The sequence below is a fragment of the Lepidochelys olivacea genome, assembly GCF_965140295.1.
Source record: "Lepidochelys olivacea isolate rLepOli2 genome assembly, chromosome: 16".
NCBI lineage: Eukaryota > Metazoa > Chordata > Testudines > Cheloniidae > Lepidochelys > Lepidochelys olivacea.
The window spans coordinates 15720220-15737847 of record NC_140426.1 but is presented as its reverse complement, the minus strand read 5'-3'; the positions used below and the strand labels follow the sequence as shown (position 1 = coordinate 15737847).

General features: G+C 48.2%; 1 protein-coding gene across 1 annotated transcript in view; it reads right to left on the bottom strand.

Moving 5' to 3' along the window:
• PTPA (protein phosphatase 2 phosphatase activator) overlaps positions 1-17628 on the bottom strand; it is a 41791-nt gene that overhangs the window by 5112 nt on the left and 19051 nt on the right. Inside the window, exons 7-9 of the mRNA XM_084650535.1 lie at positions 16876-17000; positions 14486-14586; positions 7108-7215 (exon numbers count right to left, since the gene is read on the bottom strand). Of these exons, the coding sequence (XP_084506661.1) occupies positions 7108-7215; positions 14486-14586; positions 16876-17000 (334 nt within the window). The remainder of the gene's footprint in view (positions 1-7107; positions 7216-14485; positions 14587-16875; positions 17001-17628) is intronic.

Below are 17628 nucleotides of genomic sequence, written 5' to 3'. Positions count from 1 at the left end.
GATGTGTGCACCATCACATCCTGGGGAGTTCTACAGTTTACAGGGCAGTAGATGAAGTGAGTGATGTAGCAGGGCTACACCCAGCTCCCTCTGCCCCAGCAAATAGGTCCCTCAACTGCCTCACACCAACACCCACTCTCAACAAGCGAGGACAATGCTCATGGGGTGAACGTGAACCAGACTGCATGCCAGGCGCTCTCCCAATGCAGCAGGGGTGGCAGCAGACACCCACAGCACTCCACACCACAGACGGACCGGGAAGCAGCAGCAGAGAGGAGTGCCCTCAGACAGAGAGAGAAGGAGCAATCCGCCTGCAGCACTGGGACTGAACACTTCACTCTGCAGTGGCAGCTGCTGCTGGTGCTATTTTTAGTTGGGCTCTTGTCTTCACAGCAGGGCCTGGGGACCCTGTCTATGTGGGTTAGGCTGGTCATTCTAGGATGTTCTCCAGCCTGGTTACCCAGTGGAAGCCATTTGCACTGGCATACAGACAGGGCATGGAAACAACCAATACACCACGTCAACACCTCCCCAAAGCTACTAACTTGCTTTCCAAAATGTTAGGGCTTGTCCGTGTCAGTGAAGATACTACCTACACTAAAGGGAGGAGTTCTCCCCTTGGCAAGGTAACTCCACCTCCCCAAAAGGCAATAGCTCAATTGATGGGAGAATTCTCCCATCGACTAGCCCTGTCTACACAAGGGGTTGGCTCTGCTTAACTGCATCGCTCAGGGAAGTGGTCTTTTCACATCTCTGAGCTATGTAGTTATATAGACCTAATCTCATGTAGACCAGGCTGTAGATGCCATAAAGAAAGAAAAAAAAGAAGAAGCCAGCTCTCACTATTAAGGCTGCAAAGAAAACCTGAAAAAAAAGAAAGAGTCAACAGAGTAAGGCCTGGTCTACACTGTTGCCTTAAATACGTCATGCACAGGTGGGAAAAATCCACACTCCTGAGCAGCGTAGTTAAGCTGACCTAACTCTGAGCATACAGGGCTAGTCAATAGTAGAATTCTTCTAGTTGCTGCCTCTCGGGGAGGTGGATTACCTATCCCAATGGAAGACGCCCTCCTGTCAGCATAGGTAGCATCTTCACTGAAACGCTACAGCAGAGAAGATGCAGCATTTAGGTGTAGAACTGCCCTTAGAAGAATGATACCACATCCCCCCTGCTCCCCAGTCTGCATACAGGGAGCTCAGAGCAAATTCCTAGTTTGGGTTCCCCCACCCACAACAGGAGATCCTCTGTCCACCAGGAGTTCAACGGAAAAGATTTATGCCATGGCACTAGTCGTTCTCTGGTTAGTTAGAAGAGGGAGCTTTACTCTTGCCTCTCAGCACCAGTAGGCATTCGTCTCCTGAAGTCTTGTTCAATGGAGAACTGAGTGTGGGAAACTGGACAGAGGCAGGAGGGTATTTTTACACATTAAAAAAATACAGTCTCACAGACCCTTTAGTGTGGGCTCTGACTAACTTTAAAGGAGGAAGCCATGAAGATCTGAGCACTGGTTGCACGGGGCTTAGACCTCGTTGCATTGGATGGGTATTCCACTTGGACTCTAAGTCAAGGTGCACCGAACTCAATCATTGCATGGAAGGCCCTGAGGCCACGCTGAACGTTTGTCCTAAATGTTCGACAAGCAGCAGTCACACCGGCTGACTGCAATACCCGAGACACGATCTTTAGCTCAGGTGAGGCTGAGCAGATGCAGTTGGACATTGTTCCTTTCTAGCATGGATGGGAAGTCATGAGTTCTGCAGCCTGTCTTACCTCCCTTGCACTCTGCAGTGCCTTGTGTTTGGAAGTTTCCCAGAAGAGCCAATTCCCAGCAATGAAGCTAAGCACTATGGAATAGGTCCTTCAGGAATCCCAGAACGGACTGGTGACAGCAGACACGTTATGTGAACGCTCCACACAGCGCTGGCAGAAGCAACGCTCCTGTGACGATGTGCTGAACCATTAGGATAAGCAAGAGAATCAGCCACTCTGTGCACTCACTGTCCCAGCCATGGTTCCCTGGCACATCACAGGCACAGCCATCTCAGGCCTTGTCTATGCTGGAGGACTGGGACGATGAGTCAGGAATGCTGCTCACCACATTGCAGCAGAACCAGAACAATTCCATCATGTGAGAATGTAAATCCAGACTCCTTTCCCAGAGGTTCATCTGGATCATCTGAAACTTCCTCAGAGAGCCCCAGTTCTCCCTGCCCTTCTGCCTAGGGGGCAAACACTTCTGCTGCAGTCACTTCTTTTAAAGCGGTCTTGATTTTGTATTTGAGAGAGAGAGAGAGGCAGGAGTCAGTACCTGCGAGGGGCCTGGCACTGTACCAGCACACTCTTCTATGGGCGGGCGGGCCCTCATCTCCACTAACTGAGCTGAAGGACCCATTGCTGGCAAGCCAGAAACCAGCAAGCATTTGCCTGGCTCCTTGGGGAAAGGAACCGGTATGTCCAGGAGGACAGCCCACCCTCCCCCAGTGCGGAGCACAGATGGAGTTTACAGCCAGAGGCAGGAAGCTGCCATGGTGCTGTCGTCATCAGGGAAGCAGTGGGATTTCTGAGAAGGCCCCCAGGCCTGTGGAATTCCAGCAGGGGCCAGAGGTCAGGCTGCTTCCAGCAGAATCTAACTTCTTCACAATGCACAGAAGCCAAAACAAGTTGGAAAGGTTCTGAGACCAGGGGTGGGATGCAGGAGGGCTGAATACCTGCTGGGGAAATAGTAACCATGGAAGAAGCCCCTGCAAATGCTGAGAGGAGCCTTCAGGGAAGCAGAGCTGGAAAGCAGTGAGAACATGTAGGCGAAGCTGACCCAGAGGAAGGAGAGAGCAAACTGAAGCAATAAAACCCTGGTGGGTGGAGCTGAGGTGGCTTCCAGCATCCTCACGGACCCCAGAGGTTCTACAGGAGATGTGCCGCTGTAGAACTTGGCTGGTTTGGGTTCCTGCTGAACAGATTCCACCACTAAAGCAAAGCATGGGTATTTAGCCACTACATGCGACTTCTGGCCCAGCACCCTGGGCCTCGACACGTGCAGGGTAAACTGAGGAGCTCCACAAGAGGCAGAGACGACTCCTCCAGCCATCCTGCTGGAAAGTGAGGCCAGGGGTTCAGCAGAGATATCTCTCTTCCTCCAGCACCAGCAGATGCAGGATTAGTGTTTCTCCTGCAGCCTTTGCAGATGGGATTGGGACTAGACTCGTCATGATGGAAAGTATTCCCCATCTGACTGCAGCTGAGAGGGAAAGGGCAGGAAATTCAGAGTAGGCTCAGGAGAGCACACCACAGCTGCTGCTTGAGCCATGCTCCATTCTCGGTCCTTTGACGGAAAAGAGGCTAAGAAAAGTCCCTCTCGCTTCCAGCCAAAAACTTCATCCATTAAAAAACAAAAACCAAAAGGCAGAAGATACTTTGTTTGCAACCCACTGCCTATCCACAGGTCTTGTACCCAGAATCCTTGGATCCAGAGAACAGATCCCACTCACAAGGGAATCATTCCTATTTTAGGTTTGCTACATTCAAGAGTCAGTCAGAGAGGTGCAAAGATGAGACAGAAGCAACCAATTTGCCTTCTAAATGATCCGGACCTTAGATCTTATTCTTGACAGTTGCCCCATATTGTTATGTGGCATCAAATAGTTTTGAGTGGATGGATTTCCATCTTCTCCGGTAAAGAATGACCCTTTTCCCTTCCTTCTTGCTGGCTCCACTTGCCTGATAGGATGACGTGGCAGCACTTCAGTGTCTGGATGACATTGGATGCTTCTCACCATCAATCACAGCAGATATATACCTGAGAAGCTGTTTAATAGCTGGAACATTGCTGGCTTGGTGCCTCCATACTGAAGATTAAGTTAATGTAATCTAATCAACAGCAAGAAGCCATGGGGGAAGAAAAAGTCAGGGGCCTTGCTCAGATCATAGCGAGCCTGAGAGTGCACGCATGCACAAGTGAGAGAGAACATGAATGCAAATCCCCCCCAGCTCTGTCAACAGCAGCTGCCTGCCTGGGGGATGAACGAAGATTCAAGCCAGCAATTAGGAGCTCCATTTACCAAAGTATTGTCTGCTACCATTGGCAGTGTGGAGAGGGAGAGAGAAAGGTAGGGATGGCAGAAGGAAGGATTGGCAAATGCAGTGCTGCTGGGAAAGGGAAATATGAACTTGCTTCAGGGACCAGTAGCTAAGGGCCAAGATTTTCAAGAGTGATTTTAGGTGCCCAACTTGAGACATCTTGAGGGGGCTTGATTTTCAAAGGGTGGAGGCTGACTGCTATCTCAAGGTGTCTCAAGTTGGACACCCAAACTAAAAAATTACTCATCACTTTTGGAAGTTCTTGGCTAAAATTTGCTCAGCCATACTAAAAAAAAAACTCACTAAAAATTAAAAAACCGAAACACCCCACACCATTATGGCCAAAAGCATCATCTGCTATGCTCCTGTCTGATCTCACAAACTGAGCAGGAACTGCTGGGATCAGTAGTTGAATGGGAGACGTCCAAAAGTAGCCAGCAGGAAATGGTGCTGGTGAGTCTGTATCTACACCAAGCTAAGGGCCCATCATGGCATTAGGAGGGCCCAGGCTTCTGGAGAAGATGAGATCCTAGCTACTTGTGGTTACTGGAGAGCCAATGGCATTTTTAACTGAAGCATTAACCCGATTGTCCTTGTCAAAACCCTATTAACCTATCAAAATAAGTCCTGCAAATTTCAACTGTACTCTGCATTTTTCACTTCCTGTCCTAATCATGATTTCGCACACAGTTTAAAAGCTTCTGCATTTCTCCCCAGAGGTGGATGCATCTCTCTAGGCATTTCAAGAATACCCACTAGTATGGTATCCAGGTGCCTGTGTGTAGTTTGCATTTCAGTCAGTAACGGAAGGAAGGAAGGAAGGCGCTACACAGAGGTAAGATTTAGTATTATGAACGTTGGTGTCTTGGTCACAGCCCCCAAAGGATGTCAGGGATGGGGATGCATTTAGCACACACCCCTTGAAATGACCAGACACCATGACCACTTCCCAGTCTCAAAAAGTGCTTCACAAACGCAGACAGATCCTTGGCAGTCCTGCAAAACCAAGAGGAGTCTGTGTCAGAGGCAGGATTGGATGCACTCAGAGCACTAGCCTGGAGCAGTAGTACTGGAACAGCAGTATAGGAAAATGGTGCAAAGGCAGGGTAAGGGGTAAGCAGCCAGCAGGTCACTCTCACACCTTGGTAGGATGGAGAACCCCGGGGTGCTTTAATAGTCCTCTTGGAGCCAAATCCTCTGCCATGGTAACCACAGGCTAGAATGGGTCACCCCAGAGAATCTGGCCTCAGGTTTCTTACAGGGCAGAGGCCCCAGCCCAGGGAGCAGTGCTGGCACTTGCTGTAGCTCTGGTTTAGACACAGGAGGCAGCACAAAGCTGCTGAGCTGAAGGAGACAGAGAAGCAGGGGAGCGGTGGGGGGGCATTACCCCACTGCCTGGCGATCCCAGCTCTTCAGAGGAAAGCTGAGCTGCAGCCGGAAGGAGCCAGCACGGTCCCTGGGAGTGACGCCTCACAGATTAGAGAGGTATGTGGGCTGGAACCTAAACACAGGATGTGAAGCTCAGAGGAAGGGAAGGGGGAGGGGAAAAGGGAAGGGAGAGAGTGGAGGAGGAGAGGCCCAGTTAACCCTTTCATGCACTCGCACTGAGTGGTGCTGCTTAGTCAAGACTCTACCGTATCTCCTGGTGATAGGGGCATGGCCTGCCTTGGACCGGAGAGCACTGAGCAGGATATTAACCCCTTCAAAACCTACACCTGGGGAGCGATGGTGCCTCCAGTGCCAGGCAGTTACATTGTACAGAGTGCCACACAGGAAGGGACAGGCACCAGCTCATGGCATCCCAAGGTCTTCTAACCCTGCACAGGCCCATGACTAGAACCCTGTTGCTGAGCCATGCCAATGTGCTTCCCCAGCAGGAGAACAGTTCCTTCGGCCTACTGCTCCCCACCCCTTCCGTCCTTCCCCTGGAGGCCCAATATAGGTGGAAGTTCCTGTCCAGCTTCCTTAAGTGCCGCAGGAGGTGTATATGTGGGAGCTGCCCAACCCCCTAGCTCAAGGTTTACAGTGGAGCAACAGGACTGAGGCCTGGTCTACACTGGGGGGGGAACGGGGGGGGAAATCGATCCAAGTTACGCAACTTAAGCTATGTGAATTATGTAGCTGAAGTTGACGTAACTTAGATCGACTTACCGTGGTGTCTTCACCGCGGTGAGTCGACTCCTGCTGCTCCCCCGTCGACTCTGCCTGCGCCTCTCACCGAGCTGGAGTACAGGAGTCGAGGGGACAGCGCTCGGGGGTCGATTTACCGCATCTAGACTAGACGTGATAAATCAACCCCCGCTGGATCCATCGATCCAGTGGGTAGTGTAGACATACCCTGAGGGGAAGGCAGGCTGTGGCCTTGTCTACATACCAAAGCTGCACTGATTTAACTGATTTGGTTTCTGATTATGTGGGCAAGCTGCAATCAAGAGCAGACACTCAGATTGGTTCAGGAGTTTCCACACAGGGGGGCTGGCAACTGATCTAGTTCAGTTTGGGCAATTCCCATGTATGGATCAGCAGTACATTTGCTTCAAGCAACAGCTCTTAACCTGGAGACCTATAATTAGCATGAGAGAAAAAGAGAGAGACCAAAGAGACGAAGGAAGGCAAACATCATCTAAAGATGTGTTAGCTTTGGTAAGAGTGTTAGCTTTGGGGGAAGCTCATAGGTACTCCAGGCCAGCCTCTCAGAAGAGATGTTATATGTATCAGTGTATGTATGGGAGGAGCTTATCACAGGCTCTAGATCCAGACTCTCCCACCAGGGGGTACTATGGGGAACAGCGTAGGAGAGTGGTGCAGTATGCAAGCCTTAGCCTCTTGGAGCAAACAGTCAGTGGATGATTACTGGCTCTGAAGGAGCTCTGAGGTGCCCTACACCCAGCTTGTAAGAGGTGCTGTGTAGGAAGTGATGCACTAGCAGAAGAACAGAAGAGCTAATCTGAAAGGTTGCTGTGATTTGCAAGGCAGGAGTTGCGTGCCGGATCCAGTGAGACCACACTCATCTCTCCCTCCCCTTCACTCACCTCTGCCTTGTACATGCGGATGAGACCCTGGTTCACTTTGGACCAGGAAGGTACAGCGCTGATGTTCCACAGCTGGTTGGAGTGCTCAGCGAAAGGGCCAGTCTTCATCTAAAACACAGAGGAAGAGAGCTAAGGGAGCCGAGCCAACAGGGAAGTTTGTGCACAAGCCCAGTGACTCACAGTCACGCTCACTTCAACAAACATTCCTGCTGGGCTGTGTGACCCAAGCACCGTCCATGTCACTGCGCCCGCACCTCCTTCCTTCCACATGCCCTCCTGCAGCAGGGAGGGGGGTATCCTAGGCCCCACACCCTAAAAGCACTAAGCATTTTCTGCCCCACATTCTATTCTAATCACATTTTTCTCTTCTCCTTGTATGAATTCATTAAAGAGCAAACACAGTCCAGCTCAGCGCTGCTCCCATTCTACCCAGAAACCTCCCCATGCAACACGGCTTTCCAAGAAAATGACTCATTCTCCATTCAGAACAACAACCAGCAGCAGCCACCACCACCGCCGCCAACCATGAATACAGAGGGCAACGCAGGTTGGCAGCAGCTCTTGCGCTTGGATCCAAACACTGCACCTGCCATGAGCAGAGATGGGCTACAAGAGGGTCTAGTGGTTCTTTAAAGTTCCTGCATTTCATATTGCTGGTGAAGCTGCAAGGCTCCACCTTACAGTAGATGCAGCAAACGGGCAATGGATTTAATTAATTTTTTTAACTATAGTGTTTAATCATTGATGCTAGCTTCTTTCCAGAGATAGATTTTGGGGGGCGGAGGGAGCTAAACTCAGGGACAGCTGCCTCTAGATTATCCCACTGTTTGCCACTCTCCACCAAATAAACAGACCCTCAGGGAGAAAAAAATAATGCAGCCAATCTGACTGAGTGAAATTCTCATGACTTCATAAACCACAAGGCCAAAGCTCAGGCTAAAAAGGATCATGGGGAAATAAGTCTTTTTGACTATCTTGAGCACCCTGGGTCTTTAATAACTAACCCCCCCCCACACACACACACAGCAAGCGGGGAAAAGTGTTTATGCTTTTGAAGCTGCCTGCTGTAAAAAAGCTGATCAATCCATTTGAGAGAAACTGCTGTCCTTCTGCAGATGCAAAGTGGCAGCAATTTACAAGGAAGAAGAAGAAGAAGAAAAAAAAATCACTCAGAGGACAACATTTAGACTCCATTGACCTCAGAGCTGAAGCATTGTGGGTAACGGTTCTGTAGTTCTGTCTGCTCTGAACAGCTGCGATGAGAACGCAGATGAATTTCTGCTTCCTCTTTGCAGTTCTTCTGAGCTGGGGAATGACTGATGAGCCACTAAACCGTGCCTGCTCCCCTTCATTTTGCGTGTGTGTGCACACATGTTTTCCTTGCAGATACAAGATGAAACACACACAAAATTAAAGGGAGCTAGTGTGTTATTAAGCACAAAGATTTGGCATCTCATCATGACTAGTGGGTGACTGAAAAAAACTGTGCATGTCAGGGGGTTATACTGACGAGGCTTGGCACAGTCCAGCTGACATGCCCCAAGTCTCATGTGCCTGGGATGCACTGCAAGGCAGTTTTTAAAAGCATCTCTCCCTTCATGGAAGATTCTGCGGCATGCATTGCAGCGACAAGCCTCATTCCATTCTCCAGTCCCTCCTTCGTTCAGATTGGCACAGTCCTGATCAACCCCTTTGGCTTTGCTCCTGGCCTGAAAGAGTTAAGGCAGATGGGAAGCTCTGAAAAAGCCGCTTAGGATGGCCAGACCCGTTCAAGCCATACAGGATTTGGGCGCCTGGAGCACCTGACGCATCTGTGACCACGGCCTTCCTAACCCGTGTCCGCTCCAGCAGAAGACTTGGCTATTGTTTCAAACTGGGGAGGGAGGGCAGAGAGGGAGAAAAAAAAATTAGCTCATTTTAGCCACAAAGGGAGAAGAGAGAGAAAACAAGCGAGCTGGAGAGAGCGAGAGAGACAGCAAGAGCGCTGCAGTCCCGCAGTGACCCCAGGGGAATGTAGTGAGTCAGAGCAGCCATATTGAGCAGGAAATTACTCACAGACGCTGCGTTCCTGCCTCTCTGTTCCCAAGAGAATCAGCCTTTTGTAAATGGTTCCTCTGTCAGTAACTGGAGGGGGAGGGGGGGGGACGGCTCTGTGCAGTGCCTTCCTGTCAGTTCCTTCCCTTCCAGCTGAAACCTGAGCCCTCCCTTCCCAAACCTCCAAATTTAGAAACCAGATTGAAACTGAAATTCTTCATTGCCTGCCCTTGGCTCTTAAAGGAACACAGCCCTGTTTTGTTCAGGCTTCAGCCCTCTGCACAGTTCAGCACACACACAATGCTTGGGCTTTTCCCCTATATGTACCGCAGTCCCACAGATTATACTGGAGATCTAACAAGGGACCAGCTTTATCTTTGTCTCTTGCAGAGGGCTCTGCATATTGTAGGCACCAGATAACTAACAGCACTGGAGAGACAAGGTGGGTGAGGTAATCTCTTTTATTGGACCAACTTCTGTTGGTGAGAGAAGCTTTCGAGCCACACACAGCTCTTCTTCAGGTCTGTGTGGCTCAAAAGCTTGTCTCTCTCAACAACAGAAGTTGGTCCAATAAATAGATTGCCTCACCCCCTCTTGCCTCTAATATCCTGGGACTGACAACTCCAACTACACTGCATACACCACCATTCAAAGCACCCAGAGATATCACAGCTCACCAGCAATCGGGGGCCGGGGGGGGGGGGGGGGGGAGAAGGGGATTATGCAACGGAAGATTATTTCTTCTGAAGGGTTTTTTGGTTGAGGAGGGGTGGGGGTGATGTTCTTATACTTGCTTTTTGCCACTCTCTTGTTAAGCACTGCTGTTTGAACATGGAAGTTAGAACCAGAGAATGAGCCAGTCCTAGGGGCCTGACTCAGTAGTAGTGATACAACGTTGCAGGGGCACATTTCACACATTGTTACATACATGAATAAAGCCTCACATTTCCCCACCCAGCACATCAGGGTTAATTCCATTTTACAGACAGGAAAACTGAGGCAGAGATTTGTTCAGTTCATACTCTTTACATTGCAGCAGCACTTAGAGTTCCCTTGTCCTAGGCACTGTAGGAACACATACAAAGAAACAGACCCTGCGCAAAAGATCTTGCAATCATTTTAAATTACTTGCCCTCTGCCACAGAGCTGGGGGTGGGGGTGGGGAGGGGGAAATCGACGGTTCCTGACTCTCAGTCCCCTGCTCTAACCCCTATACAACACTCTACTTCCCCTTACACACAGGGAACTCCCATTTAGGGACCAAAGCCATTTAGGAGCTATCTTTAAAAGTCACCCTATAATTAGTCAATTTATGTAACATTTGCTGGAATACTCATATAGATTACAGAGAACACTAAAGAAGAGTTTTAGTGGATTCAAATCAGACATTGAGTGACTATTACTTTAACAATTTGAGGTTTAATACACATATAAAAATAATGTAATCCAGTATCTATATTACTGAAACATCACATAAAGGCAAAGGAATGGAGAACTCGGAGAAAATACTGTACTTTTTTTTTTTTTTAAAAAACCACCACAGCAGTTGCTGTTTTTTGAACGGTTCAAAAGCAAGGAATGATCCAGTACCTATAAAATGCACTCAATCTAGGACTATAAGCGTGACATTTGCTTTGTGTGTATGTAATGTTATTAAGGGAAAGCAGGCTTTCAATCAAGGGGATTAGAAGGAAAAAAAAGCATTAAAGTAAGTTTTAAAACCTTTTTTCCTGTTATTTTACCATGATATTTGTTGTTTGTTCAGCTTGTTGATTTAATGGACAGAAAGCTGGTATTAAAAGCTGTTATACCTCCACCTAGTGGCAGTAGCAACCTTTGTCCATGAAACTAAACAATTACATTTCAAAAGATAAATCTGTTTGAAACAATATTTATGAGAAAATATGGTTAAAAATATCCCATGTTTTATCATTCAGGTTGTCCTGACTGACTCTTTATCGGCTCACCCAACAGGAACCCAGAGCAGCTTTTCATGCCACTAGGTGGTGCTACAGCAGCTAAATATGGTAAATTTAAAAATCCAGATTCTACCAGCTCCCATTAAATTTGTGAGACAGAGAAATATTTATTTATTTAACAATAGCCATAAAGCTAATTCTTGCAAGGAAAAAAAAAATAAAATGACTAAAGAGGTTTTAAAAATCCATTTCAACCGACCAAGCGTCATCTGTATTTTGCTTATAGTTTTCTATACCTGTGCGCAGAGATGCGTGTTTGTAATATACCCTCAATACAGGAACAAGTTACACATAACAGAATTAAAATAAATCTTATGTTGGACCAACTTCTGCTGGAGAAAGACAAACTTTCAAGGTTACACACAGCTCCTGAAGTCCTGAAGAAGACCTCTGTATGAGCTCAAAAGCTTGTCTCTTTCACCAAAAGAAGCTGGTCCAATGAAAGATATTGCCTTACCCACATTGTCTCTCTAATATTCTAGGACCAACACAGCTACAACAACACTGTAAACAATAAACCTTACAGCATCTTGGCTTCAGCTTTCACTGAGCAGGAAGCACAAATGGATTCTCACCCCCCCACCCACACAATTTTTTTTTCCTTTGGCATTATACATTAGCATGTTCTCAATGATATTTGGTTTCCACTAGGTTATTTTTAAACTGAAAATCAAGGGTTAAATTCCAAGAGATACTAAGCACCAGCAGCATCTGCTGGGAGTTCCAAGGGCCCAGCACCTCTCGGGATTTGGTTCAAAGGGAGCTACATGCCACTTTTAAGAATGCACTATACTGTTGATTATAGTGGGGTGGGTGTCATATCATGTGAACCTGTCTGTTTGATCACTAATTTAGCAAGAGGAGATAGAGAAGAAGGGGGCACAGAGGCATAGAATAGCAAGAAAAGAGTGTCGTTGCATGCATAAAAATTGTGTCAGCCTCTATTTCTAGCAGGTTACCAGAAAAGTGATTGCTAACAGGAATAGAGTGCAGTCTTTGCTCTCCCCACTGAGACCTCATGGGAATGAGCACCGTATACATGTCCAGCCTAGACTATTTGCAGTATTGTAGCCATGTTGATCCCAAAACATTAGAGAAACAAAATAGTTGAGGTAATATCTTTTATTCGACCAACTTCTGTTGGTGGAACATACAAGCTTTCAAGCTTCACAGAGCTCTCCTGCAGGTCCTTGCTCCTGGGGGAATTTGGTGCCACTGCGCGTGCGCAGAAATCATGTCCCCTGCAGATTTCTTTGCTTCCCTGCAGAAAAATGACTTTCTGATAGGGAAGCAAAGGGAAGCTGCAAGAGCAGTCACGCACCACTCCATAGCTGCGCAGGTACATTGTTTCAGGCACCCAGAGCAGCCAGCGGACAGGCAAATCACTGCAGGGCTGCGGACACCCCACTAAGTGGCTCTTACCCTCAGCCAAGGATCAGTGGCTGGGCTGGAGGCAGGAGAGGACGGGACTTCCTCTTCCCTGCAAGGAGTGTCAGGCCAAACCCCCGAAACCTCCCCCAGCTGCAGAAAAGCTCAGCATCCTCCCCTGCTTCCTGCCCCCATCACCCCTCAGCTAAGGGGGGAAGGGTCACTGTACAGAGAGTTGCTCCCCCATCCGCCCAAACCCCATGCATCTGGACCTCCCATACTCAGACACCCCTGCCAAGCCTCTCCCCGTATGCCCCAACCCCCCCGCAGCCCTCCATACCTGAACCCCACCCCACTGAACCTCAACCCCTATATCTGGAGCCCCCTGCACCCAGAACCCCTGCTTCCAGACCACCCCCAACTAAGCTCCCTGCACTCAAACCCCCACCCTGACAAGCCCCACCCCCCTACACCACCCTGAGCTCCCTCATCCAGACCCCCATGCCATTGACCCCCAACTGGCTGAACCAAGACCCCCACCCCACCAAGCCCCACTCCCCCAGCACCAGACCCCCCTGCTGAGACCTCCACACCTGGACCCCTCCACTGAGCCTCAACCACCTTCACCTGGAATCCCCTGCAGTGTCCCATTGCCCCTGCACCTGGAACCACCCCAACGAGCCTCTGTGCATCCAGATCCTCCCACACCTAGATCCCCCACTGAGCGGCCTGCACACAGATTGTCCCACACAGAATCCTCTCACCCCACATTGGGATCCTGTCTGGTTGAGCCTGCCTGCCCCACACCTGGAGCGCCTGGCACAGAAGAGCAGGGCCCCAGGGTGTTTCTGGGGCAGGCCCAGGCCTTGTGCTGTGTCAGAGTCAGATGCAACCTCACGACTGAGTCTGTGTCCTGGGGTGGGGAGGCCGCAGGGTGATCTTCCATCTTCGTGCAACCAGTGGCCTATGCTCTCCACTGCCATGCTGGAGCCTCTTCATTTATTTATTGACAAATAAAACTTAAAAAAATATTTTTAAATATTGTGCACAGAATTTTAAATTTTTTGGCACAGAATGCCCTCAGGAGTAGCAGGTCTAACACTCTGGTTACCTTCCCCAGATCTGAAGAAGAGTTCTGTGAAGCTCAAAAGCTGGTGACTTTCTACCAAGAGAAGTTGATCCAATAAAAGCTACTACTTCACCTACCTTCTCTCAGTCTAGATTAGTCAGACAAGACACTTACACCATGTGGCTGCAGACAGGAGGCAGTAAGCACCATAGTTTAGAAACAGCGCCCTCTAGTGAAGATACACTGATGTTACCATAGAGGGGCTTTCCCAAATCTTTTGCCAGCATTATTTCCCCCATCCCAAGATTCCATGATACACTTTAATGCGGATATGGTTCTGGACACATTATCAGCCAGGGACTCTCTCCTCACTAGCTCACAAGAATGGCCATTTAATAAGTATAAATAATAAGCAGAGAACCAATGGCCAGGCTGGGATTTGGAGCGACCCAGGCCCTGTGGTGGGTTAGGAGCACACACAGGTGACTCAGAGGCACTAGGGCCCTGTCAAGAGGCTTATTGCCGAGGGAGGTATAGCTTGGAGTACCAGTCACAAGGACCTGACTTAACAAGGACCACCACCTCAACCCTTCTAGCACACATGTTCTGCAATCACATACACCTTACCTTAACCAAAAAGGTGTCCAAGGCTATATATCTGCTTTATTTACCGCCCATGGCAAATCCCACTAAATCACCCAGATCCATCTCCCATGCAGCTTCATCACATTCACTCTCAACATCCCCGCCAAACTCATTCAAGAGGAGAGTCAGGGGCTTGTACAAAGGCTCAGCCAAATGTTCCACAAAAATGAACAAAAATAAAAAGGAGGAGGAGAAAGCCACAGCAGGTACCCAATAATCCAAACCCAAGAGAACCCAATACAGCTGAGAAGTCTCTCGATAGGGTAAGTAGCCCCACCCTCACCTCTGTAATGAACAGGATGCACTCCAGGAACATGTAGTCCTTATGATTTTCATTCACTACCTTCTCATCAACAAAGTGCCGAGGTTCCAGGTTTGGGTGTTCTGAAAAAAAATTCAGATGTCTGTCCTTCAGATACCAACCAATGTCAAATCGCCTGGTCTCTTCCTGCTCCAGCCCCTCATTATAGACACAATCCACTTCAATACCTTCCGGTGAGTTAGAGACAGAAGTTTCATACTAAGTCACCTACCACAGGTGTCAGTGAAGGATTGGTTCCTACCAACCATACATTGCATAGGGCTTTATCCAGTGGAGATTTAAATGTCTCCATAGATGGGACTTTCACACACTTCCCTTGGCAGACACTTTCACAGGTTTCCTGATGTGTGACCTGTCTTCACTTCATCCTTTCATTGTGCCACCCTATGTCATCTATCTTCCCTCCTTGATGTTTGTACCATTAAAATACTGATAGGTTGAGGAGCCCATGGCCCTCAGCTACAAAGCTACATACATTTAGTCCTTTTAATCTTTCATCAACCTATTAACCAGGTTGGTTGCTCTCCTCCAAGGCTCTTCTCTGTTTGTCTACATCTGTCTGGTAAACGAGCAAACACTGACTTCTAAAGTATTCCCTCAGATCTCTTTTTGGCTTTTGTATATGCCCATGCAGCCAGCCAGTTTTCCATCCATTCTGTGTGGTTACCAGCAAAGACAAGTTCGAGATTTCATGAGACACACATTACCAAAATTAAGTTATATTACAACTACTCCATTCCTTTCCCCCACTGATTTTGAAATTCAAAAATCTAACATTTGCTCCTTATAAACCTATGACTTCATTGGTCACAGCTTTTTATCCCCTAAATATTTACAGATACTCTCTTCTTAATGTTTGCTCCATTATTTTACTAGAGACTGAAGTGGATTTTAGTGGATGTTAATCAGGCTCAGATCATTCTTCCTCGCTAGAGGCCATATTTCTAACCCTAAACTCTAAGAAGGTGATGCACTAGGTTCACTGACTTTGGCTGTAGACCCAAGTCAATAGGATGAGTTGAGATGTCCTGGATCTTGAACCCAGGCCTGGGAGTCCCCAGACAGCTGCCATATCCTGGCCTCCACCCAGTGGCTACTGAAACCAGGTAGGCGGAGATAGTACTAGGGCTGTAACCCCAGCCAAGGCACCCACCTACAGGAGCTCTGATTGGAAGATGGCCCAGCTGCACCGATAGGTCCAACTATGCAATTTTAGCCAGGAGTAGGAACAAGAAGTTTGTCCAAGTAACAAGATGGTTTTCTGTTGTGCCTGCATTGGAGTCTGCTTGTATCTACCTCCTGCACGCAACCCTGTTCCTGTTCTGCTCCTGGCTCCTACCTTACCCCTGCTTTCACTCCTGTTCCCACCATGCTTCATCCTGGCCTCTCCTCCTGCCCTTATGCCTCACCGCCAATCCTCAGTGACCAATCCTGGTTCCAAACCCAGCCTCTAACTTCTGACCCTGACTCCAGCTTGACCCTTGGCTCTGGCATTTGGCATCTGACCTCTGACCTCGGCTCTGACCCTCAGCTTTGATTCCTGATTCCAATTCTGGCTTGACCCCAAGCTCTGGTAACTGGCAGTTGACTCTGCTGCTGACCCTCGCCTTCATTCCCCAAACTGTATGCCTGCTTTGCCCACTAGACCTGGCCAGCTACCTCCTGGTCCATAACATTTGTGCAACGAACAACATGATGAGGGCTCCTATCAATGGTATCTCACAGCACAGCTCCAAAGCAGAATTAGCCTGTGGACCAACCAGTGCATTGTGTCAGATGCATGTTGCCTGTCATGATCAGACTAGAGTATGCATTATTATTTGTTCACAGTAGCACCTAGAGGTCCCTGCTGAAATCAGTGCCCCCTTGTGCTAGGTGTCATACGTACACATTATGTCCTTGCCTCAAATAGTTTACCATCTAAACAGACAGAACAAAGGAAATGTGCCCATTTTACAGATAGGGAAATGAAGCCCAGAAATATTAAGTGACTTGCCCAAGGTGGCCCTGGGAGCCTATGGCAGAGCTGGAAATTAAACCCAAATCTGAGTCCCACTCAGGGCATACACTGTCCTTTTCAGCACCAAAATACACACAGGAGTCTCAATAAAAAACCGGTATACTTTAAGATGTTTCAGCATTTCCACTGTAACCCTCCTTTTTCACAGTCTGACCAACTTGCTTCTTTTGAAAGCAGAGAACAAGAATTCTTAACTTCAAGCAAACATTTAAAATCAGCTTTTTTTAAAGTCACACTTAGCTGCAAAAAAAATATCCCAAACCACTGCTGGTCTTCCCAGTGAAGGACAGAAGGAAAGAGAGAGACCAGAGTTTGGTAGGTTTGTTCGTACCTATCAGTTGGGAACTGCCCCATATGAAGGGCAGAAACTGGAAGTCGTCCAGGCCCCACACTCCCTGGCTACCAGCTGGTTCCATCCTGTAAGTTTTCTGGAGTTTCCGCATCACCTCCAGGTACCTAAGGTAAAGAAGAAAGGGAAGGGCTAATAGAAGACATCAGACGTAAAGCCTCAAGGCCTCTCCTCCCTGCTGAAACAATGGTGAGTTTCCAATCAGAAAGCCCATCTACATATATAGGAGAGAACCAGATGCCCCAAGGTCATTCTCTCTGGACCCAGCACAAGCACCTGATCCAGTCCAACAGCCTGCTGGCTGAGTGAACATCAAGAGTCCATGCTGGAGGAGAAACAAATAACAACAACCCATTTGTGAAAGGCAGAGGTTTGACACAGTCTGGTCCACAGCAGGGTTAAGTTTACAGCTAACAGATATCTGATATTGGTTTTCTTGTACCAAATTTTTACCTTTTGATTAACCAGAGGACAGGATACACTAGTATAAATAAACCTTCCCTACTCATGTTACCCAGAGAGCCCCTGGAGGAAGAGTTACCCAGGGCCTATTTTGGTCATTCAACTATACATAAGAGGCTAAGCAGGGAAATCAAGGATCAGCACTTTGCCCAGAGGAGATAATGTAAGTGGGTGATGGTGACAGCATAAAAGGCAGCAGAGTCCCTGAATCTTTTGATGAAAATAGAGCTAGTACCTGTGGATGACAACTCTGACTCACTGTAGAACATATTC